This window comes from Vigna unguiculata, chromosome 2, assembly GCF_004118075.2.
Source record: "Vigna unguiculata cultivar IT97K-499-35 chromosome 2, ASM411807v1, whole genome shotgun sequence".
NCBI classification, from domain to species: Eukaryota; Viridiplantae; Streptophyta; class Magnoliopsida; order Fabales; family Fabaceae; genus Vigna; species Vigna unguiculata.
In genome coordinates, this window is record NC_040280.1 from 4,421,840 (window position 1) to 4,447,722 (window position 25,883).

Sequence of the window (25,883 nt, forward strand, 5' to 3'; positions counted from 1 at the left end):
CTTTTTTACCTATCTTCTACAATTTGTGCCGTAGCTCAGCCTATAAGGGGTTAAGTGTTTGACAATGTCTACAAGAAAATATCTAACATTTCAAGAATGGAGCCACAACAATTGATTGTGAAATGAACCTCTCTTTCCTAACCTTTGACATTCCTAGGAGAAGCATTCCTTATTGGAAAGATAGAATAAAAATGTACATCAAGTCCACACATATCAACAATGGCATATCATCAAACATGGAGACACAAAGATTTCATCCCTGAAAGAAGACTAGGAAGAACAAAAGTTCAACCAAATACAGTTGTTCAATAAAGCAAGATACATTCTTATTTGTGTCTTACTATAATATTTAACATTTACACAATATATAAAAATATAAAATAAATAAATAAATAAAATAGAACTCCTCTTATTAGTGGTGATAGAAAGAACGAGACTTAGGGGTGCTTGTTGTAACACAAATTCTTGCATGTAAGTGGTGACACAATAATTTGAAGGTGATAGTATGACAAAAGTAAGTTCTTAAAGGTAGTAGAGACACACAACTTACAAGCAATGGCAAATCTTGACCAATGATTTTGGGAGAACCAAAATAATATACTCAAAATTTATATATTCAATTATTGTCGTTAATACAACAAAAATGAGTATATTTAAAATAAATAGGATGACAAACAATAAGCTTCATCATTAGTCAGGGAATACTCTAGCCAAGAAGGAAACATTTTAAACCAATTAGATTAAAATCTCCTTGATGTTTCTCCTTATAAAAAAGGATAGTTTTGAAGTTATATTTGATATAGACCCCATTTTAAATAAAATTTTATGATTTCATCTCTTTGACTCATTGGATATTCCTATATTAGAGTAGGATGTTTTCCTAGATCACGTTCCAAAGAATTAATATAAAATTCCTCACATGTAATTTTTGAATCTTAAGGAAAGGCTCCTCTAATTGAACAATTGAATCATTAGTATCATGTTTCAGAATATGTGAAGAAGTTGAATTTGCGTTGTTTTCATCTTTACGAGTAACTTTTCTTTTATCACATTTAAAAATGAATCTATTTTTTTTCTATTTTTCATCAATATGCCTTTTTTAAATAAAAAACATAGTTTAAGACTAAAAATAATTTATCAAATCCAATAAAAAATGAGAGACAATTACTAAAAGAAAAATTAATGATAATCAAGTCATAATTAAAATCTAATTTATGAAAAACACATAGTAACTTTTCATTTTGTGTTCATAAAAAATAAATATATAAAAGGTTTAAGAGATAAAAAAAAATGCTAACTATAAAACTAATATTTCATTACACTACAAAAAAATCCCTAAATAATGACCAATTTTAGTGACAAAAAATAATTAGTTATAATACTGATCAATTTAGATACTAATTTATAAACTAAAAATTATTGGTAACTAAAATAATTTCTAAATTAGTCACTATTGTGAGTTGGTCTCTAAATTGGTCACTAGCATTAGCTACCAAAGTTTTGGCTACCAAAGGAATGGTCTCGAAATCGATCACTATTAGAGGCCAATATAGAGACCAATTTCTTTGGTAACCAAAACATTGGTAGCTAACTTTAGTGACCAATTTAAAGACATATTCATTGTAGTGACCAATTTGGAAACTAATTTAAAAATTATTTTAGTTACGAATAATTTTTAATTTATAAATTAATATTTAAATTGGTTATTATAGCGACTAATTATTTTATCACTAAAATTGTTTATTATTAAAGATTTTCTTGTAATGATGTCAACTGAGACAATAGAAAGTGAGAAGAGAAAATGAGAGAGAAAAGAGTTTTTTTTTATTGCGGGTGGTGAGAAGAGAAGGGACTACACGAAAATGAAAAAGGGAGAAGAAGTATTAGATCGGTTGTTTTTAACCGATCTAATAAGAACATTTTTTATCGTTTTCCTTTATAACTGATTTAATATGTACATATTATATTGTTTCTTGCTACAACCGATCTAATATAGTTTCCAATATTTACAAAATTGTCATCGTATTTTGTATTACATTGGTTCCTCTACAACCAATTTAATAACTTGTTCTAGTATGTCTATTTTTCACTAATAATAAAAAGAGTGAAATGATGGTGAAAAGAGAATAACGCTCTACGAAAAAGAATGAAAGGAATACATCCTAATAATGAAACCTATTATATCAATTGCTTTAAAACTGATGTAGTATGTAACTTATTACACTTTTGTTAAATGAACCAATATAGTATTTGAAAATCATATTCTATGTACTAGAATACTTTTTCATACTAGATTTGAATATATATATATATATATATATATATATATATATATATATATATATATATATATATATATATATATATATATATATAATTTTAGTTCTCATATATCTTGAAGGCATCTAAGTTTTCTTGTTCTAGTTTGTATATTTTTAATTAAATATGGGAAAAATAATGCATATAATGAAAATTAAAAACAACATTAAAGGACGTTAATTAATAATGAATAGTAAATATGTGAAATAATTATCCATATAATAGAAATAAAGGTTATATTAGTGATAGTTAATTAGTCCTCTATTGTGTGTAGTGTTAATATTTTTGTTAAAATTGAATATTAAAACAGTGCCAATATTTTTTCAAATTTGGAGTTTCTGCTAGATTTTGTTGTACTCTTCCTTATTGTACTTTTAAAATATAATGATTACACTAATTTTGATGTTTTAAAATATATTAAAAGTCTTTTTAATATATCAAGAGTAGTGTACTTTGAAGACACATCAAAGAATATTACTAGAAAATTTAATAGAGAAATTGAACTTCATTTTTTCATGAGTTGGTATAGAGTTTCAACTCTTGATATTTAGTAAGATTTTTTTTATATACTTTTGATTTTTGGACCTATTTATGGAAAATTAATGTTAAAAGTTCTCTTCAACTAATGCATATCACATGATTTGTTGATGGTTTTATCTTGAAAAAATGGAGATGAAATTGAAAGAGAATTTTAAGGACAGGGAAGCAAAGAGCAAAAATATATAATGGTAAATAGAAATTATTTGATGAATATTGAAAAATGCATTATCTAATCGTGATGAAAGAGAGATCTGGGGGAAAATTGGAGAGTAGAAGTTGAGAGAAAAAAAAATTAAAGAAAAGGAGTTGAAAAATGTAACATCTCATTTAATAGACTTTTCAGCTACTAAACAAAATATCATATTATGATAGAGCAAAGCAGTTAGACAGAAAAGCCATACAAAAGTTTAATACAGTCATCCCAAATAACCTGTTTTTAAACCTTTGTACTACTCTCAGAAGCAAACTTAAGGAAAGTTATAACTTATACATCCCAAAATGCTCTATTCTAAAAGCACGAGTCCAAAATCAAGATGAACACCAAGAGCCATAAATCAGGTTCGGTCCGAAGGAGGAGTACCATCACCTGGATTCTTCTCTGCTCACACCAAGTCGTAGGTGGTCATCGCAAAAGAAGACATTCAAGGAAAAACATGCCAGGCAAGAAGGGTAAGCTAACACTTCATAAAATAAGAGGAAGTCATGAATAACACATATAAACAATTTCACACATATCATAGATTAATTCAAGTCATCTCTACAAGACACATAAGTACCCGACACTAACTCAATATCCGAATTATGTAAGCATATTGGATCTCTTGGTAGCTTGCACCTGTGAAGGTTCCTAAACTCTGCAGAGTTTAGGCTCAAGGGGTTATCACCCAACCACTCCCAAGGTAAGTCCCCTTCACGTCTATGACTAATCGGGTCCATAGACTAGGACCTCCTGCTACTCCTCACGACATAACCCATCACACTCTACATGAGTCTTAGTGGATTATTGGAGCGTCAGGATGCCAACCAAAACTGAGTCCTTAAATGCTTACACACACTAAGTACTTTTCCTAGGAATTCCTATGAAATCCTAGTCCATCTCATCCCTTCACAATTCTCATTCCACCAACTTTCATCATACAATTATATGCATACACTAAGAATCATCATCATCCAACATATTATAAGCAAACATCATCTTATCTCAATCAATACAACTGTTGTTCATTTAAAATAGAGAAGAAAACATAACCCTGCAGTGAAATTCGCCTAAGCTAGCGAATCTCACCTAGGCTAGAGGGTAATCTAGCTTAGGCGGACTACCCTCGCCTTGGCGAGACCCCTTACAGTGGGCAACTCGAACACCTGAGCGAGTTCTCACTCAGGCCAGGCTGGTTCGCTTAGACGAGAAGATATCTCGCTCAGGCGACCCCAGCTCGCCTAGGCGAGACCTCGCACAACAATCAGAGGCAACTCCCTGATACTTTCGCTTAGGCGAGAGCCACTCGCCTAGGCGAAATTATCAGGTTTTCCACACTGTTCTTCACATGCAATGTTACGAAATTCACACCACAATCCAATTACACATCACAGGTAGTTCAAAAAGGAAATTAAGCTAAGAATCATCCCATCCAAACATACAAGGACCCTAATTACTCAAAATTTAAGTGAAGGTTAGCTCCCCTTACCTCTTTTGCTAAGATTTGAGCTTGGTGAAGTTTGAAATGGGCACCAAGGAGGCAGAGGTCTCAAATAAACCTAGAATTTCATCACCAAGACATAGAGAAGAGGGAATCTCATAATTAACTCAGAATTCAGAGACGAACATATGAACTCTAGCTGGAATTGAACTGAAACGAAGAAAATGGAACCTACCGAGGAGGAAGGGAGCTGAGGGATGAAGCACCAGAGAGTTCAGCTGAGTCTGATCTTCCAAAATCTGGTCACAGAATGCAAGGAATTGGTGAGGAAATTAAGCAAATGGGAGAAACAGAAGAGGAGAATTTGAGAGCATAGAGGGAGAGTGGAAGTTGTGTTTCTGAATGCTTAGAGAGAGAGAGAAAGGATGGTTTAATTAAGGGGTTTCACAAAAAACAAAATAAAAACTCAAGAAAAAAATAGAGAAGAAAAGAGGAAGGTAAAATAAATAAAATAAGTGAAAAAAAGGATGAAAAATAATAAAATAATGAGAATAATAATAATAATGAAGATGATTTTTTTATTTTTATGTTTGTGTAGTTATATTGATATTTTGTCCATTCATTTAACAATGTGAGAAAGAATTTTTCATGAGATATCACAATAACACATCATTTGGTATCCGTGTGTATGCATGGATTCTGAATTGGAAACCAAATAAAAGGATAACCTTTTACTCTAATATTATGGTTTTCTGGAGAAAGTGTGATTATTTAAGGAGGGACTGATATGATCTTAATCTTGAGGGTCAATGTAATTTTGAGTGTTTTCTTTCTAATTTATATTTTTTTTAATTAAATATGAAATAAAGTTATCCGCATAGTGAGAATTTTAGAGAAAATTAATGAAATTTAATTACCAATAAATATTAAATATGAAAAATATAGTCCATATAATGGAAGATGGTATTAGTGGGAGTTAATTACTTCTGGATATTAAATACTATTTATTAAGAATTAATGCAAAAAATGAAAGGATCTCCATAATTCAAAAAGAAATTTGATTTTTTTCTTCATAAATTTTAAAATTTTTATTATCAAGTTGGATCTTATCATAATAATACGAAGGCTTAATTACTAGTTTAGTCATTTAATTTGATAGTTTGATTTATTTTGATCCTTTTTTATGTTTGTATAGTTCAATTTAGTTCTCTAATCTTTTAAAAATGTTTGATTTGTTATTTAATTATTTAAAAATATTCACTTTTTAGACATTTTCAATTTAGTCCTCTTATCCTTTAAAACGGTGCAATTTTTTTTCTCTTCAATTTAAGACTAAATTAGTAATTAAAATTAATTACAACTTGTGTTAAAATAATGTTTTAGAATTTATACATCAAATCAATTCTCTTAAATGTTAAAATTATTTTATTTTTTTATACTCCACTTAAGTATTCAAAATTTTTATATTTAGGTGGGGTAATTTGACATATAAATTATAAAAACATATTTTAAAATATATATATATATATATATATATATATATATATGGATAATGATACTTTAACCCATTTTTTTTGACCTACTTTTAACCCACCACTCTCATCACCCTTAGATCATCATATCAAATCACATCACTACAAAAAATTAAAATAGATGATCTAAGGGTGATGAGAGTGATGGGTTAAAAGTGGGTTAAAATATCATTATCCTATATATATACTACACATATGCGGCCTAATCTGACTACAACCATGAGATTCACCTACATAGCCCCTCAAGGACGCAAACTATGATAATGTATGTCGAACAATCAATAGTAAGCGGCCTAAGCTGCCAACTTGAGCAAATGGAACGAGAGCTTGATAAACCTAACACACTACAAACCAAGATCCTAGGACCCTCAATAACCAAACTGTGGGACCTAGGCTTGGCCTAGGCCCAGCTACGGCCCACTCAAAAGCCCAGTCTATGACGTGACTAGACATAATTAATAATTTATAAATATGCATGGACCCCACGAATTAAAGGTACGCATTCATTAATCCCCTAATAACGAGATTTGACTTTTTGAGAATTCTTAGCTGACTTAAGCGTCGGAGTCTCTTTCGCAGGTAACCCCTCCCGGGTCCAAATCGATCCAAACCGAGACACCAGCAGATAGCACATACATACCGGAAGAAAGCTTGCTAGGGAGATTGCGGATTGAGGTAAGGTGATACTCGTGTCTAGTCTCTCTTATTTGTTCTCCGCACACAAAAAATATATATTATAATTAAACTTAATTATTAATTTAATTTCAATCGAAGAAAATAAAATTAAATCCATTTAAAAGTTAAAAAAACTAAATTAAGTTAAAATTTTAAATAGAAGATAAAATTAATTTTTTTTAAATTAAATATTTTTAAACAATTGAAGAACCAAATTAAATAATTTTAGAAAAAAAACTCAAAAACTAAATTGAATCCAAAATTTATAAAAAAAAATCAAAATAAATTAAACCAAAAAATTAAAAAATTAAATCACTAATTAAACCTAATATATATATATATATATATATATATATATATATATATATATATATATATATATATATATATATATATTGGCGGAACTTGCTCGATATTTATGGGGGTGCCAAAATATACTTAAAATTTATATATTTAATTATGGATCCGTAAGATTATTTAACTTAATAATAATTGAATCAATACTAAAATTTTTAGTTATATTTTTTTTTAATGTAAATAATCATATCGTCAGCAAAAAAAAATCATCTTCCGTTTTATTTTGCAGTCTTATTTTGATAATTTTCATTGTAGAAAATTATCTTTTTGATATAGTTGTAGAAACAAGAAGAGTTAAAATAAGACGAGACGGATAAAAAAATCAATCAAGTAGATGTAATTGACTTTCTATTTTTGTCAAAGATTGATTTTTTCTATTTTCTTCCTCACAGTAGCTTCCATTTTATCACTTTTAAATAATTAATTTATTCTTTTATTTCTTCATCAATATACTTATGTTTTAAAAAAAATACTAAAAGATAATTTATCATAATCTAAATAAAAATTGTGATATGTAATTAATAAAAGAAAAATATATGATAATCAAGTCACAATTAAAAACCAGTTATTAAAAAACACTTAGTGCATTGCTTTTTCTTCAATATTTATAAAAATGAATGTACCAAATGTGACACCCTGACTATTACACTAAATAATTATTATTTGATAAAAAGATATGGAATCAAATTTTTTTTTTAGAGATTATCCTTGAAAGAAAATTAATAATAACATAACTTCATATTCATATATGTAGTTTGCATCTATGTAATTGTTCATAAAATGTTACAAAAATATATATTTGTTAAATATTAAGAGTCCTACATCAGAATAGAAGATTTTCTATATTTTTAACATCTCCTAAAGATATTAATAGAAATTATCCATGAGTCAATCTTCAGAAGATCCACCAATAATATCCCGAACAACTCTCACTGAGCAGGTTCCTCTTCTGCTCATGCAACAGGTACATATGAAAGAAAAATATGAAAGGAGTGAGGTCTTTATAAGCCTTAAATATCAATCTTAATAAACTCAACAAACAATGCAGACACCGGGGGCCTAGATTTGGACCTACAACCAAAACACTTGATCTTGTTTTACCAGACATATGGATCCATATTTCACTTTTGATGATCCAATTTGAACATCAAAAGTTACTTTGGGAAGTGATTAGGTAGTTGAGTATTTCTCATAAAACATACCTACAATCATAATTATTTCTTTCTCGAGAATATTAGCCATTCATCGGCTCACAAAAGAGATATATACTCACTACCTAACCTTGGCGATGCCGAGCAGGTATCGGATAGTTCCAAGTTTGGCCTATGAATATCCTAGTCCAGGGCGCTATTCTGAACTATCCAGATATTCACCTACTTGGTAAAACTTCCTTAGACCCCACCATGGTCCCTGCTTTTCATCCCGTAGTGTACCAAACTGTGACTTCCCAAATACAAACACTTTGACACTGGTTTAATCTCAACTTATTGAAACCAGACTTAACTCTTACTTAACCGACATACTCTTGGATATTTTCAAAGGTCATTAAATGTGATGACTATCAATTCATGTCATCGTATAAACTATACAAAGAATATAAAACAACAATAAAATGTACATACAATTTTCTTATATCCAAGCTCACTAAATAAAATAATATATACTTTCACTTCACATTTATTTATTTTTAATTGTAAAAATAATGATAAAATAAGAATCAAAGCAAGAACTTTAAATAAATAATTAGATAAGGGTAAGAACGTTATAAATAAACAAAAATATAAATTAAATAGGAGCAGTACGTAATTGGAGATTAAATAAAATAAATAAATAGGACCAGTGCATAACTGGAGATAAATAAAATAAAATAAAATAAATAAATAGGACCAGTGCGTAACTGGAGATAAATAAAATAAACTAAATAAATAGGACCAGTGCGTAACTGGAGATAAATAAAATAAAATAAATAAACAGGACCAGTGCATAACTGGAGATAAATAAAATAAAATAAATAAACAGGACCAGTGCGTAACTGGAGATAAATAAAATAAAATAAATAAATAGGATCAGTGCGTAACTGGAGATAAATAAAATAAAATAAATAAATAAGACCAGTGCGTAACTGGAGATAAATAAAATAAAATAAATAAATAGGACCAGTGCGTAACTGGAGATAAATAAAATAAAATAAATAAACAGGACCAGTGCGTAACTGGAGATAAATAAAATAAAATAAATAAATAGGACCAGTGCGTAACTGGAGATAAATAAAATAAACTAAATAAATAGGACCAGTGCGTAACTAGAGATAAATAAAATAAAATAAATAAATAGGATCAGTGCGTAACTTGAGATAAATAAAATAAATAAACAGGATCAATACATATTTGGAGATTAAATAAAATAAATAAATAAACAGGATCAGTATATAATTGGAGATTAAATAAAATAAATATAAGAGGATAATAAATGAAAATAAGTTAAATGAAAGTAAAAAGAATAATATATGAGTCAAAATAAATAAAAGATTAATATAAAACCCATGAGCTTATCAAGATTAATATATAAGAGCTTAACCTGACTCCCCCTTACCTTATTGATTGAAGAGCACGATAATATTTGAAAAGGACTAGGATCTCTTTGAATCTTTGCTCTAAACTTTCTTACCCTATTTTCTCTTTCTCTCTCTTCTTTCTCTTTCTCTCTCTTCTCTCTTCTTTCTCTTTCTCTCTCTTCTTTCTCTCTCTCCTTTCTTTCTCTTTCTCTTTTTCTTTTTCCTTCTTTCTTCTCTCTTTTTCTCACTTTCTTACCTTCTCCCGTAACTTCTTCTTCCATCTACATATATATAAGCCTTTCCATGTGCCAAAATCATCATTGCTTTGCTTTCATTAATTAAGAGATAATGTTTATCTCTTTTCTTTTTTTTTTCTTTTCCTTCTTATCTTTTCTTCTTACCTTTTCTTCTTTTCTCTTCTTCTTCTTTTTTTTTCTTTCTTTTTTCTATATTATTATTATTATTATTTTTTATCTCTTTTAGAAAATTCTTCATATATTTTTTTTACACACACCTATTTAATTAAATATTTTTACCTAGTATTTATATATATATATATATATATATACATATTTTATTAGTTTTGTTTTCTTCTTATAATTATTTTTAATAAGTAAAAAGTATATCATGATAAAATATATTTTTACTGTTTAAACTACATTTAGATAAAATATGAAACGTTAGTAAAAATAGAAGATTTTCTAATTGTTTTATTTAAAATAAATAATACAGTTTAAAAAAAATGATGTTACATTTCTCCCCTCCTTTTAGGAATTTCGTCCCCGAAATTCACGTGGTTGTAAAAAGATGGGGATACATCTCTCTCATATTACTTTCTAATTCCCAAGTTGCATCACCTTCATCTTGTTGACTCCACAATACCTTTACCAAAGGTATGTCCTTTCCCCGAAGTTGTTTAATCCTTCGATCTCCAATCCTTACAGGAAGCACATCATAAGTAAGGTTTTCTCGTATTTGTACTATATCAGGTTCTATCACATGAAAAGGGTCATTAATATATTTACGAAGTTGAGACACATGAAAAACATTGTGAAGTTTTGAAAGGTTTGGAGGTAAAGCAATTTGGTATGCGACAGAACCAATTCTTTTAAGGATTTGATAAGGACCTATGAATTTGGGTGTAAGTTTTCTAGATTTGAGAGCTCTACCAACCTCAGTTACAGGCGTAACTTTCAAGAAAACATGATCTCCTTCTTCAAACTCAAGGGGTTTTCTTCGTTTGTCATAGTAACTTTTCTGCCTATCTTGAGAAGTTTTCATCTTTTCCCTGATCATTTTAATCTTCTCAGTTGCTTGTTGAATTACCTCTGGACCCAAAACAAAGGAATTTCCATTCTCATACCAACACAACGGGGTTCTACATCTTCTCCCATATAAAGCCTCATATGGGGCCATTCCTATGCTCGAGTGGAAACTGTTGTTATAAGTGAACTCTATAAGTGGTAGAAATTTCTCCCAACTTTCAGTTTGTTCTAAAACACAGGCTCTCAACAAGTCTTCTAAAGATTGAATGGTCCTTTCTGATTGTCCATCAGTTTGAGGGTGATAGGCTGAACTAAGCCTAACTTTTGTTCCCAAGGATTTTTGTAAGCTATCCCAAAATCTAGATGTGAAACGAGGGTCTCTATCAGAAATTATACTAGAAGGTACTCCATGCAGCTTGATAATTTCTTTTATGTACAAATGAGCTAACTTTTCTAAAGAAAATCTAATATTAATAGGTAGAAAGTGAGCAGATTTTGTTAATCTATCTACAATGACCCAAATTGCATCATGACCAGACACAGTCTTTGGTAAACCTGTCACAAAATCCATGGATATGCTTTCCCATTTCCATTTTGGGACATCTAAGGACTGTAGTTCCCCATAAGGCTTTCTATGTTCAACTTTTGTTTTCTGACACACTAGACAACGTGCAACAAACTCCACCACTTCTTTCTTCATCCCAGACCACCAAAACATTTTCTTCAAGTCTTGATACATCTTAGTAGTACCCGGATGAATACTTAAGCTACTCTTATGAGCTTCCTCCATTATCAACTTTCTCAACTCTTCTTTTGTGGGTATGCAAATTCTATCTCTAAATTTGATGATTCCATTTGAATCCTTGTGGAATTCAGATTCCTTTCCTTCAACTTTTGCTATCAACTTTTCTTGCAAAAATTGATCTCTTTCTTGGGCTCTCTTTATTTCTTCTAAGAATTCACTTGATATTTTTAACATTCCTAAGCATATGCTATTGGGTCTAAGTTTTACAGCTAAGTTCAAGTCTCTGAATGATTCTATCAAATCCAATTCTTTCACCATCATCATGGATGCATGTATAGACTTTCGACTCAAAGCATCTGCAACAACATTTGCTTTCCCAGGGTGGTATTGCAGCTCAAAGTCGTAATCCTTAAGAAATTCCATCCATCTACGTTGTCTCATGTTTAGTTCTTTCTGATCAAAAAGGTACTTTAAACTTTTATGGTCACTGAAAACTTCAAACCTTGCTCCATACAAGTAATGTCTCCATATTTTTAATGCAAACACCACTGCAGCTAATTCTAAATCATGTGTAGGATAATTAAGCTCATGTTGCTTGAGTTGTCGTGAAGCATAAGCTGCAACTTTTTTTTCTTGCATCAACACATATCCTAATCCTTGTCCACATGCATCACAATATACCTCAAAATTTTTTGTAGGGTCAGGAAGGATTAAAACAGGCGCAGATGTTAATTTTTTCTTCAATTCTTGAAAACTAAACTCACATGCTTCATTCCATTCGAAAGGTTTTCCCTTACGTGTTAACTTAGTTAAAGGCAATGCTAATTTAGAAAATCCTTCAATGAATTTTCTATAGTAGCCTGCTAATTCTAAGAAACTACGTATTTCTGTGATATTCTTTGGTTGTTCCCAAAGCAATACCGCTTGAACCTTTGAGGGGTCAACTGCAATGCCATTTTGTGATATCACATGACCCAAAAATTGAACTTCTCTCAACCAGAATTCACACTTTGACCATTTTCCATACAATTGTCTCTCTCTTAGAATTTGTAACACAATCCTCAAATGTCTCTCATGTTCTTCATGATTTTTGGAATAAATTAAAATGTCGTCAATGAAAACAACCACAAATTTATCCAAAAATTCATGAAAAATACGGTTCATATAATCCATAAAAATGGCAGGAGCATTGGTCACACCAAAAGGCATTACCAAGTACTCATAATGACCGTATCTTGTCCTAAATGCTGTCTTTTGAATATCTTCTGCCTTGACTCGAATCTGGTGATAGCCAGATTTTAAGTCAATTTTGGAATATACCACAACTCCTCTCAATTGATCCATCAAATCATCAATCCTTGGTAGGGGGTATTTGTTCTTAATGGTGATTTTGTTAAGCTGGCGATAATCCACACACAACCTCATCGTGCCATCCTTTTTTTTGACTAACAATACGGGTGCACCCCAAGGAGAAACACTAGGTCTGATGAATTGTTTATCCAATAACTCTTCTATTTGTTTTTTCAACTCTGCTAACTCTAGAGGTGACATCCTATAAGGGGCTATAGACACAGGTCTTGATCCTGGTACCAAGTCTATAGTGAATTCTATTTCTCTTTGTGGAGGTAACCCAGGGACATCCTCAGGGAAAACATCAAGATACTCACAAACAACAGGAAACTTATTAATGTCTGGAATTTCCTTGACTTTTAAAGAAGTTAAGATCATGTATACTTGAGATCCTTTTGGGATTTCATTGTGGTTGGTAGTACTCTCTTTTAATTCTTTTGAGTCAAAAACTTCACCTATGTGTGATTCAAAAATTAAAGTCTTATCGTGACAGTTTAGGAGAACATGGTTGGAAGATAACCAGTCCATTCCAAGAACAATATCCAAATGAGACAAGGGTAGACATATAAGATTTACAGAAAATTTTCTATTCCCTATAGAAATAATGCAATTTGTACATGCAAGCGAAGTCGTGACTGGAACATTGGTAGGTGTAGACACAGTTAAATCATATGGCAATAAAGAGACATGTAACTTTATATGTTTGACACATTCATGTGATATGAAAGAATGAGTAGCACCTGAATCATATAGTACATTAACGAGGTGACCATTTATGATGCATTTACCTTGGATTAGATCTTCAGATTGAATAGCTTCAGTACCATTCATTGTGAAGACTCTTCCGGTTGTCTTTGGTCTTCTAAGTTGATTATTTCCTCTGTTGCTGCTTCCCCCACTTCCTTGCTCCTTAATTAACTCTTTGCATTCATTACGATAATGACCCAACTTCCCACAATTGAAGCAAGTTATAGTCCTTGTGGTGTAGTTTCTTGACAGATGAGGTCCTCCACAGTGGAAACATTTGATATGGTTGGTTATACCTGAATTATTGGCAGCAGAGGAATGTCTTTGTCCTGAAGAATTCCATGAAGCATGAGATGGACGTTGGTAAGGTTTTTTATTATTAAAATCATTTCTTTTGTGCCTCAAAGGCCCTCCTTGTCTCCACTGAATTTGTCTTGCCTTAGTATCATCCTCATAAATCCTACAACGATTTACAAGAGTGGGAAAAGAAGAAATCTCTAAATAACCAACTGCTTGTTTAATATCAGGTCTTAGTCCGCTTTCAAACTTGGAACAACGAGAACGTTCATCAACTCTATCATGAAAGTAAGGACAAAATTTGGACAATTCGTCAAACTTTGCTGCATATTCTCCTACAGACATGATTCCTTGACGAAGATTAAGGAATTCAACTTCTTTCCTCCTTCGAAGATCCTCTGGAAAATATTTTTCCAGAAACTTTTGTTTGAAGGCTTCCCAAGTAATTTGTCTCCCTTCATCCTCCAATTGTTGTTTTGTAAATCTCCACCAGTTTTCAGCTTCTTCAACGAGCATAAATGTAACAAATGTGACTCTATTTGCATCTGCACACGTCATTGCGATGAAAATTTTCTCAATTTCTGCTATCCATGATTGAGCACCTTAAGGATTAAATCCCCCTTTAAATTTTTGTGGATTATTCCTACGAAAAGTTTCTAATCCTTGATTTTCCATAGGTTCAACATTTTGTTTTTGGCTCATATTTTCCAGGACAATTGTCATTCTTTCCAACAACTCATTGGTAATGTTTGGTCCGTTATCCATCTTTTCCTGAAAGAATGAACAATTTCCTTAGTTTTCTTTAGATTTTTTTTTTTTAACTATTGTTAAAACTTATCCTTACTACAAGTATTAATTGTTGTTATTACTTACTTTTATTAGTCTACTTATCTTGCATTTCTCTTTTACAAGAAAAATGTAAGAACAAACAACTTACACCTTTACTTACTAGTAGAGACTACAAACATGGAAGACACCATACCCAAGGTCTTGACAGAAGGAACCTGGCTCTGATACCACTCAATGTGACACCCTGACTATTACACTAAATAATTATTATTTGATAAAAAGATATGGAATCATTTTTTTTTTTTAGAGATTATCCTTGAGAGAACATTAATAATAACATAACTTCATATTCATATATGTAGTTTGCATCTATGTAATTGTTCATAAAATATTACAAAAATATATATTTGTTAAATATTAAGAGTCCTACATCAGAATAGAAGATTTTCTATATTTTTAACATCTCCTAAAGATATTAATAGAAATTATCCATGAGTCAATCTTCAGAAGATCCACCAATAATATCCCGAACAACTCTCACTGAGCAGGTTCCTCTTCTGCTCATGCAACAGGTACATATGAAAGAAAAATATGAAAGGAGTGAGGTCTTTATAAGCCTTAAATATCAATCTTAATAAACTCAACAAACAATGCAGACACCGGGGGCCTAGATTTGGACCTACAACCACAACACTTGATCTTGTTTTACCAGACATATGGATCCATATTTCACTTTTGATGATCCAATCTGAACATCAAAAGTTACTTTGGGAAGTGATTAGGTAGTTGAGTATTTCTCATAAAACATTGGTACAATCATAATTATTTCTTTCTCGAGAATATTAGCCATTCATCGGCTCACAAAAGAGATATATACTCACTACCTAACCTTGGCGATACCGAGCAGGTATCGGATAGTTCCAAGTTTGGCCTATGAATATCCTAGTCCAGGGCGCTATTCTGAACTATCCAGATATTCACCTACTTGGTAAAACTTCCTTAGACCCCACCATGGTTTCTGCCTTTCATCCCGCAGTCTACCAAACTGTGACTTCCCAAATACAAACACTTTGACACTGGTTTAATCTCAACTTATTGAAACCAGACTTAACTCTTACTTAACCGACATACTCTTGGATATTTTCAAAGGTCATTAAATGTGATGAATATCAATTCATGTCATCGTATAAACTATACAAAGAATATAAAACAACGATAAAATGTACATACAATTTTCTTATATCCAAGCTCACTAAATAAAATAATATATACTTTCACTTCACATTTATTTATTTTTAATTGTAAAAATAATGATAAAATAAGAATCAAAGCAAGAACTTTAAATAAATAATTAGATAAGGGTAAGAACGTTATAAATAAACAAAAATATAAATTAAACAGGAGCAGTACGTAATTGGAGATTAAATAAAATAAATAAATAGGACCAGTGCATAACTGGAGATAAATAAAATAAAATAAAATAAATAAATAGGACCAGTGCGTAACTGGAGATAAATAAAATAAACTAAATAAATAGGACCCGTGCGTAACTAGAGATAAATAAAATAAAATAAATAAACACGACCAGTGCGTAACTGGAGATAAATAAAATAAAATAAATAAATAGGATCAGTGCGTAACTGGAGATAAATAAAATAAATAAACAGGATCAATACATATTTGGAGATTAAATAAAATAAATAAATAAACAGGATCAGTATATAATTGGAGATTAAATAAAATAAATATAAGAGGATAATAAATGAAAATAAGTTAAATGAAAGTAAAAAGAATAATATATGAGTCAAAATAAATAAAAGATTAATATAAAACCCATGAGCTTAGATTAATATATAAGAGCTTAATCTCACTCCCCCTTACCTTATTGATTGAAGGGAAGGGCACGATAATATTTGAAGAGGACTAGGATCTCTTTAAATCTTTGCTCTAAACTTTCTTACCCTATTTTCTCTTTCTCTCTCTTCTTTCTCTTTCTCTCTCTTCTCTCTTCTTTCTCTTTCTCTCTCTTCTTTCTCTCTCTCCTTTCTTTCTCTTTCTCTTTTTCTTTTTCCTTCTTTCTTCTCTCTTTTTCTCACTTTCTTACCTTCTCCCGTAACTTCTTCTTCCATCTACATATATATATAAGCCTTTCCATGTGCCAAAATCATCATTGCTTTGCTTTCATTAATTAAGAGATAATGTTTATCTTTTTTTTTCTTTTTCTTCTTACCTTTTCTTCTTATCTCTTCTTCTTCTTTTTTTTTTCTTTTTTTTTCTATATTATTATTATTATTATTTTTTATCTCTTTTAGAAAATTCTTCATATATTTTTCATTTACACACACCTATTTAATTAAATATTTTTACCTAGTATTTATATATATATATATATATATACATATTTTATTAGTTTTGTTTTCTTCTTATAATTATTTTTAATAAGTAAAAAGTATATCATGATAAAATATATTTTTACTGTTTAAACTACATTTAGATAAAATATGAAACGTTAGTAAAAATAGAAGATTTTCTAATTGTTTTATTTAAAATAAATAATACAGTTTAAAAAAAATGATGTTACACCAAATGCTCGTGAGATAAAAAATAATATTAATTATTAAACTAATATTTCACTATCAATTGAGAAAAAAAGAATTACTTTTCTCTTCAATAATAGAAGAAAGCATATAAAAATTAGAGCACAAAATAATGAATTTGTGTTCAACTTTCTTTTTTTCTTCATAAACAAAAGAAAACAAAACAAGTAAAAGTCTAAAGTGGATACAATATGTGAGAAACTCAACAAACAGTGAGAGAGAAAATAAAAAATATCTTAATAAATTTATTTATTTTTTATTAAATTTAATTTTATGCTTTATTATTTATTAGCATTAAATGTTATATTTTATAAAATAAATAAAAAGATACCTATTTTAATTCTTATCAATTCCCAATATATACTTTTATTATTTAAAAAATTCCAAAACATTAAATTTCTTATACATAATTTAAAAAATTAAAAACAAAAAAAATTTTATATAACATAAATAAAAAAAAATCAAAAACGTTGGGAGAACCACGGCTCCCCTTATCCCTTCCTTAGTCCGCCTATATATATATATATATATATATATATATATATATATATATATATATATATATATATATATATATATATATATATATATATATATATATATATATATATATATATATATATATATATATATATATATATATATATATATATATATATATAAATCGATCTCATTACTTATTGTTTGCGTACTTTTTTCTTTTTAACTAAATATTTTCTTCTATCAATAATTAATATATAATATATAATACAATTCGAATCATTATTGTCTATAATAGGTTTAATTATATGGAAGGTTCCTTTTTCACTAAAAAATCTTAATTGGGTTCTTAAGTTCAAAATTGTCTCAATTGGATCATATTTTTTAAAATTTGATTTTTTAGAGTTTTAGTTTTTTTTTAAACCTTTTCTTAAAAAGCAATTGAAATGTGTTAAATTAAAATCTTATCACGTGTCAGTCTGTGGTTTTTATTTATTTTTTAATTTTTTTAAAAAATAAAAAAACTACAACGTGTCAAATTTAAATTATGCTATATGTTAATTATTCATGTAAAAAATCTCGATTTTGTCATGTATTTGTTATTTTGTCTTAATTTAGTCATAATCTCTTTGTAAATTAAATTAATTTCATCACTTTCAAATTATGACTAAATTTCACTTTTAGATAAATATTGTAATAATACTTTTGTGATGATAGATAATTTTAACTAAATTAAATTTATTTAAATTTAATTTTTTTATTTAACTATTTAATTTTAATAATTTCTAAACAATTTTATAAATTTAAATATAAAATTTTAAAATAGTTTTATATAAGTTATAAAATTCAAATGTAAAATTTAAATGTTTATAATTGTTATAAAAGTTTTGAAAAGATTTACATTTGAATTTATAAAGTTGTCTAAAAATTATAAAAATATTTTTTAAATAAAATTTATTATAAAATTTAAATTTAAATAAATTTAATTTGGTTAAAAATATCTATTATAATAAAAATATTATTATAAATTTAAATAAATTTAATTTGGTTAAAAATATTTATTATAATAAAAATATCATTATAATATTTATTATAATATTTATATAAAAGTTAAATTTAATTTCAAATAGATGAAATTATGTCAATTTAAAAAGAGAATAGAACTAAATTGAAATAAAATAACAAATACAAAAATTAAATAAAAAATTTTTTACACAAACAATTAATATGTGACAAAATTTGTTTTTTAAATTTTAAAAAAATTAAAAGAAAATAAATAAATAAAATTCAAGCTAACACATGACAAAACACTAATTTAACATATATCAACTATTTTTTTTACTATTTTTTTAAATTAAAAAATATTTAAAAAATTCATTAACTGACAAGTGAATTTAGACACAATTAATATTGTCGATACATAGTAAAAAAAAGGTTTAATTATGCCTTTGGTCCCCATTTTGGAGTCAAAATTTCAAAATGGTACCCAAATTTTTAAAAGTTTCAAAATGGTCCCCTTTTTTGTTGAAACGTCTCACGTTTGCCTTTTCCCGTTAAGTCAAGGTTGACGCCGTTAGAGGGAGTGCCACGTGTCAGTTCCTCGTTTTTTTGAATTTTTTTATTAATTTTGTTTTTCACTTTTTTATTAATTTTTTTTTTAATTTTTTTAAAAAAATCAAAAAATTGCCACGTGTCAATCTGTCATCGTGCCACGTGGCAGTGACAGAGTGATGTGATAGTGACAGTGACACGTGTCAGTATTACGCCACATGTCATTTTCTTAGTCTCAATTTGGTCCCTTTATTTTAATTTGTCTCAATTTAGTCCTAATTTTTGTAAAAATTAGCAATTTGATCCCTCTCCAAATTGAAATCAAATTTAATTTCTATATAAATGTACACAAATATTTCCATCAAAATTGATATTTCAAGTAAATATTTTTAACCAAATTAAGTTCATTTAATTCATATTTTACATTGAATTTTATTTAAAATGGTTTAAAAGTTGTTAATAGAAAATAATGTGAATAGAAAAAAAATTCATAAATTAACTAGTTCATGTTACAATAAAACACATATAAATTTAAAATTTGAAAACAATTTTAAATAAAGTTGAATATGAAACATAATTTTAAATAAACTTAGCCATGTTAAAAATATATAATAAAAATATCAATTTGAATAAAAATATCAAATTTAAATATTTGTATAACATTTATATCAAATTAAATTTTGTTTCAATTTGAAGAGGGACAAAATTGCTTATTTTTACAAAAATTAGGACTAAATTGAGACAAATTAAAATAAAGGGACTAAATTGAGACTAAGAAAATTACACCTGGCATAATACTAACACGTGTCACTGTCACTGCCACGTGACACGGTGACATCTTGACACGTGACAATTTTTTGATTTTTTAAAAAAATTCAAAAAAAAAATAAAAAAATTAATAAAAAAAATTAATAAAAAAAATTCAAAAAATCAAGGAACTGACACGTGGCACTCCCTCTAACGGCGTCAACCTTAACTTAACGGAAAGGGTAAACGGCGTCAACGTTAACTTAACGGAAAGGGCAAACATGAGACGTTTCAACAAAAAAAGGGACTATTTTGAGACTTTTAAAAATTTGAGTACCATTTTGAGATTTTGACTCCAAAATGAGGACCAAATTTTAAACCTAAAAAAAACTAAATTGAAACAAATTTTTAAAAGATAAAACTCAATTGAAACGATTGAAATTAAGAATCCGATTAAAATTTATAATTAAAATTATTATCTTTTAAAGGAATTTAAAATTTAAAATTAAAATTAAAAAAAATAAAAGAAAAATAACAAAAATTATAAAATCATATATGACAAATCTTTATCTTATTAATACCACACTACTAACTAAAAAGCCCTATATAATATTTTTCTACAAAAATAAAATTCTTCTAAAAATAGGAACCTTCCATAAAATAAGAACGGAAGGACTAATTTAAACGTACTTTAACTTGATGGCAATAAATATATATATATATATATATATATATATATATATATATATATATATATATATATATATATATATATATATGTGTGTGTATAAACTCTGGTAGCATAGACAACTTTATTTTACTCAAAAACCACTTGTATTTATGGTTCGTACACATAATATATTTTAACTATTTATTAGTCTATTTACATACATATATCACCTCTTCCGCAGAGAAAACTTGATCACAGTGAAAAATGAACACAAGATCAAAACACACACACGTTCAAGCTAAACTAAGAACTTAAACGCAAACCAAGCACATGATTATTCTTTTATCCATCAAGCACTGAAGCAGTCCACAAGCATGGACAGTGAAGCCTCAGAACACGTCAACCAAGGTGTGTGAACTTGCATGCGTTGCCTCGAAGACACCATAGGCAACCCAGTTGAAGAACTCTTCTCCTTTTCTTGAATCCCATGGAAGCCAGGTTCACGGCTAGATGGGTTCCGGCCAGCACCCGAGAAAATGGTCTCACCCTTTTCCTTCAGCTTCGTCCACATGTCCCTTGGCTCAAACATCTTCTCCTAGAACCCTAAACAGATGATTGTTTAAACATCTCACCTTTTGTTTGTGGTATTTGAAACTTCCCAAGTACAAATGAAGATGAATGAGGTGAGGTTTTATGTAGAGTGTGACGGTGAATGATGAAGAGATTTTGATAAGTGAATGGAAGTGGCTCCCACCTTTAGGATTTGAAGTTGAGCTTATCTGAACTCTTTAAAATATTATAAGATATACAAAAACCATGGATGCAGGGACTCTGGAATTTTCTTTCTGTATAACCAATCATTACACTGTTAAGTACCTACCCTGGTGCATTATTAACCACCACACTCAATCCACCCACATACCCATGTTTAGATATGCCAAAAGTATCACTTTCCTAAGTTGAGGTTAAAATATAGTTTAGTCCACCAAAATCACAAAACAATATGGTAAAGTATTAAACTTTGATATTGTAACATTGACATCATGTACAAATAATGTAGAAAGAAAGAGGAGGATTCCAAGCTAATTATGATATCTTAACCAAACCATTTTCTCTTATGAATTTAAAGCAATTTAGCTTTTTGAAAAATCATAGTAAAAAAATTTATAAAAATGTGTACAAGTTGGTTATAGTTTTATAAGGATACTTACCTCTTTTAAGTTCTTAAAGAATTTTATTTGCTATTATCAATATGGAGTTCAAAATAAGAGTGTATTCTTTTCTACAGAATTTTTACTATTTGAGCATATTTGATAAAGAACTTTAGTATTTTACCACTCTCTCCATGTACTTCACTTTCATGTGATGTTTGATGTACTCTACTTTCCTTTCCTTCGTATGTTTGATGTTCTAAGCTTTGCAACATTCCATCATCGTTGCTCCTTCATGGAAATAACAGTCGCATGTGTGATTATGAAGAAGTAATATGGAAATGATACATTATACTTGTATCTGATTCCAACTTCTTAGCTTTTTCTTTATTTATCCGGTTCCTTTTGTAATTTATCCAATTCCATTTGTCATGTACCTGATTCCAATGTACTTTATTTTTTATCCAAGTCCCTTAAAGGTGTATTTGATTCCAACATTTTTTCAATTAATAAATATCATTAATATTTTTTTCACGAAAAAAATAATTCAAAATTAATTACAACATATTTAATTATCATTTCATACTACATTTAACACCAAGGACAATTTTATAATCTAACTTTTTCATAAATTAAACTTTATTTTTTATTAGTCACATTAGTCAAATCGTACACAAAATTTTACAAAATTTACTTTCAAATTCACTCTACTATTACCACCAAATTCCTTAAAAAAAACAACATAAATTTCACTTTCAAATTCATTCAAATCAATCATATCTCTCTCATTCAAGTCCTTCCACTCAAAAGAACATATCTTAAGTGAGCTATTCATGGTGCAAGATTTCTTGATGAAGTTGAATTTGTAAGAGAGAAAAAAAAAGTGTTGTGTATAGCTGGGAACTGATGCGAGCAGGTTTGGTTTGAATGTGATTAGTTATTAACTTCACAGGTTATTCATGAAAAAGTATTGTTTATTAGAATTTGAGATTAAGGAAAAGAAAATCCACGTTTTAAGTCCAAATTTTAAATCCTCTTACTCTCCTACTTTTAGAGAGGATAATGTCTCTAGTGATAAATTGGCAAATTTTTGCTCTTAATCATGACTGCCATGAAATTTGATAGGATTCTACGTCCTCCTTTATTAGTTATGATTTTTTTTTTTTTATATATATGGAAATGGACTTCTAAATCTTAGATTTAGTAATTTTGACTTTTGTTGGGGTCTTGGCCTAATTTCCTCTTGGTTTTTGTATTTTATTAAATACATTTTTATAATGGTTTAATAAATAAAAACTTAATGAGAATGAACATACCTATCATTTATTCAAGAATAGATCTAGTAATTTTTTACAATGTTATTCCTAGCATCATTCAAGGCGTTAAAACTCAACCACCTGATAGTAAATGTCATTAAAATGATCCACTAGAAAGTCAGGAATAATATAGATTTGTTCCACAATACCAAAATACTCTTCAGAAAAAGCTTCAAGATGAATGATGTTGTGGAAACCTTTTTCATATTACAAATCCAAATACTTCAAAGATCATTCTGGAGATATTACAAGTGATCCTGATGTGCAACTCCAGAAACTTGTTTAGATTGAAGCTGAAAAGGCACATGTAGAAATTCTAATGCATCAAATTAAGAAGATTGTTGTTTCTATCTAGAGTAAAAATATTGGTGGATTCTTCTGACTTCAATTCAAACATTCACTTGGAATTTAAATGAAGTTCTTATTCTTTCTGTTTTAGTTCACTGTCAATGATATTGGTTTATATATGTATATATAACATGCATTTTTTACTATGGATTCCTGCATAGTGAGTGATAATGACAAGACTGAGCCGTTACAGTGGCTCTAATGAGGCTGATTTTCAGGCAAGGAAATTGGTCAATTTACAATGCAGTTAAATCTCTTCAGCAATTTAATATTTGAAGAACCTTTTAGACTCAAATCAGAAAAATTGTTTCATCACAAAAGGGTTGATTGAGTACGAGGAGGCTTCACAGAGAGTTTCATTTCACACACTCTAACCAATGAAGGTTTCAAGCAGGCCAATTCGTACTTACCAGAGTTAAAGTGGCAGGATATGTCTGCATTCTCTTAAGGCCTAATAATGGTTTAGAAGAGACCTCAAATTGATGCAAGTTGTGATACTATCTTCAACAAAATGATCAGCTATATAATATGGCAGTTTCTTTCAATAATACAACAAGCATACAATGATGCAAGCTCCTTTCCTAAAATTGGTTTATTTCAATTCAAGAGGAATACTGATCTCGAACCTCTTTCAATCATCAGAAATGGAAACAAATGCAACGTTTTTGCTTCTGTATAGTCATTGATAACAAACTGGAGGTGCTAACTTCTGATTTCTAGCAAACAAATTATTTTCCAGTTTTCAGTACTAACAGAAAACTTTACTTTTTCATCATAATTATGAAACCAAAATTTTAAGAAACGAATTCAAATCTAACCCAATCCTAAAAAATCATGAGATTTGTACCAATTTATCTTATCTCTTTACGATACAGCATCTTCAACACAATTAAAATGGATTTCTTATTTAGGCAACAAACTGTAACAAGTTACAATGTAACAAGCCAGATCACGTTGTGTACAACTCTTCTCTCCAAATAAAAATTCATAGGTACTGCTAAGCCCAAGAGTAATTTATTTAGTTCTACATCATATCAAGAATCAAAGAAATACACAATTTTTTCCCTTTCTGCTGATAGAGATATATATATATGAAAACAGTGATCAAAAGTTTATGAAATTCTCACTCAGTCTCTTCCACATATGCTTCAATTCGAAGAAGCACAAATCCTACAGCAACCCCAACAAGAACAAGGCCACTCATGATGCCAGCAATTTGGAAAATCTCAGCAGCAGCATTGCAGGTTGAGGAGGCAGCACCTCCTCTTCTGCCCTTAGATGGATATTTCAATGAGCTCACCACCTTTGCAAAGCACTGCTCAGTGCACACAGGAAACCCTAATGATGTCACACTGTTCTGAGCCTTCAACCCTCCAAAAGAATTCATCCCTCCGATGAACTGCACACTCCTCTCCCTTCTCCTTCTGCTGCCAACACCGGAGCTTCCCACAACAGTGATTGTGGCTGGAGTTGCTGCACTGGCCATGGCCATTCTCTTCTGAAATGATAAAACATTGTCAAAAATGAAGATTGGTAAGTTAGTTAGACACCCTTTATTGTATTGAAGATTGCTTGAACAACATAAACAGGAAAAAGTGATATGAGTAAATTAACCTTTGGTGGTGAAGCTGGAATGGCTTTTCTATATCCTGTGGTGGTTCTTGAAGTAGAGTTCACAGTGGCATGGAAGGGACTTTGTATGTTTTTGGATCCAGAGGAAGCAAAGGATAAGGTAGAAAGAGTGTGGTTGGTTCAAAAGAAAATGCGATAGCTTAGTCATTTTGTGGCGTACATTTTTACTTAGATGCTCACCAACTAACAATTGAAAAGAGGTATTTGTGTGATTTTAAAATCTAGAATTTGGAATTATATTGTTAAATTCAGTATTATGTAAATGGTTTATTACTTAAAAAAATATATTTTGAATTATATAATGTGTCATTATTTTAGTTGACTGCTTTTTCATTATATTAATCTAAAACTTTTCTCGTTTTAACTACAAATTATATCATTAGGAAGGATAGGTTTAGTATTTAATAAGATACCATCCATAACTACATTGAACCTTAAATTACTATTTCAAATTGTACCATTCAAAAATTAATTTAAAAATCAGGGTTGTTGTAAAATAAAATAGAAAATATGAAGTGATTATTTTGAAATAATAAAGTGCGGAAAAAATTCATAGGAGTAAAAAAGAAAGTAAAAACCTTTCT

General features: G+C 29.2%; 2 protein-coding genes across 2 annotated transcripts; both read right to left on the reverse strand.

The window, feature by feature from the left end:
• Positions 1–12,864: 12,864 nt before the first annotated feature.
• On the reverse strand, positions 12,865–14,363 carry LOC114174393. The gene is made up of 2 exons (XM_028059233.1): positions 13,763–14,363; positions 12,865–12,905 (listed from the first exon to the last, which is right to left on the reverse strand). The coding sequence occupies exons 1-2, from the start codon at positions 14,361–14,363 to the stop codon at positions 12,865–12,867; spliced, it is 642 nt and encodes a 213-aa protein (XP_027915034.1).
• Positions 14,364–23,359: 8,996 nt separating this feature from the next.
• LOC114173048 lies at positions 23,360–25,486 on the reverse strand. Its single transcript, XM_028057244.1, has 3 exons — positions 25,282–25,486; positions 24,795–25,165; positions 23,360–23,612 (listed from the first exon to the last, which is right to left on the reverse strand). Exons 2-3 carry the CDS (start codon positions 25,157–25,159, stop codon positions 23,522–23,524), a joined length of 456 nt encoding a protein of 151 aa, XP_027913045.1. The 5' UTR covers positions 25,160–25,165; positions 25,282–25,486; the 3' UTR covers positions 23,360–23,521.
• Between the last annotated feature and the right edge of the window lie 397 nt (positions 25,487–25,883).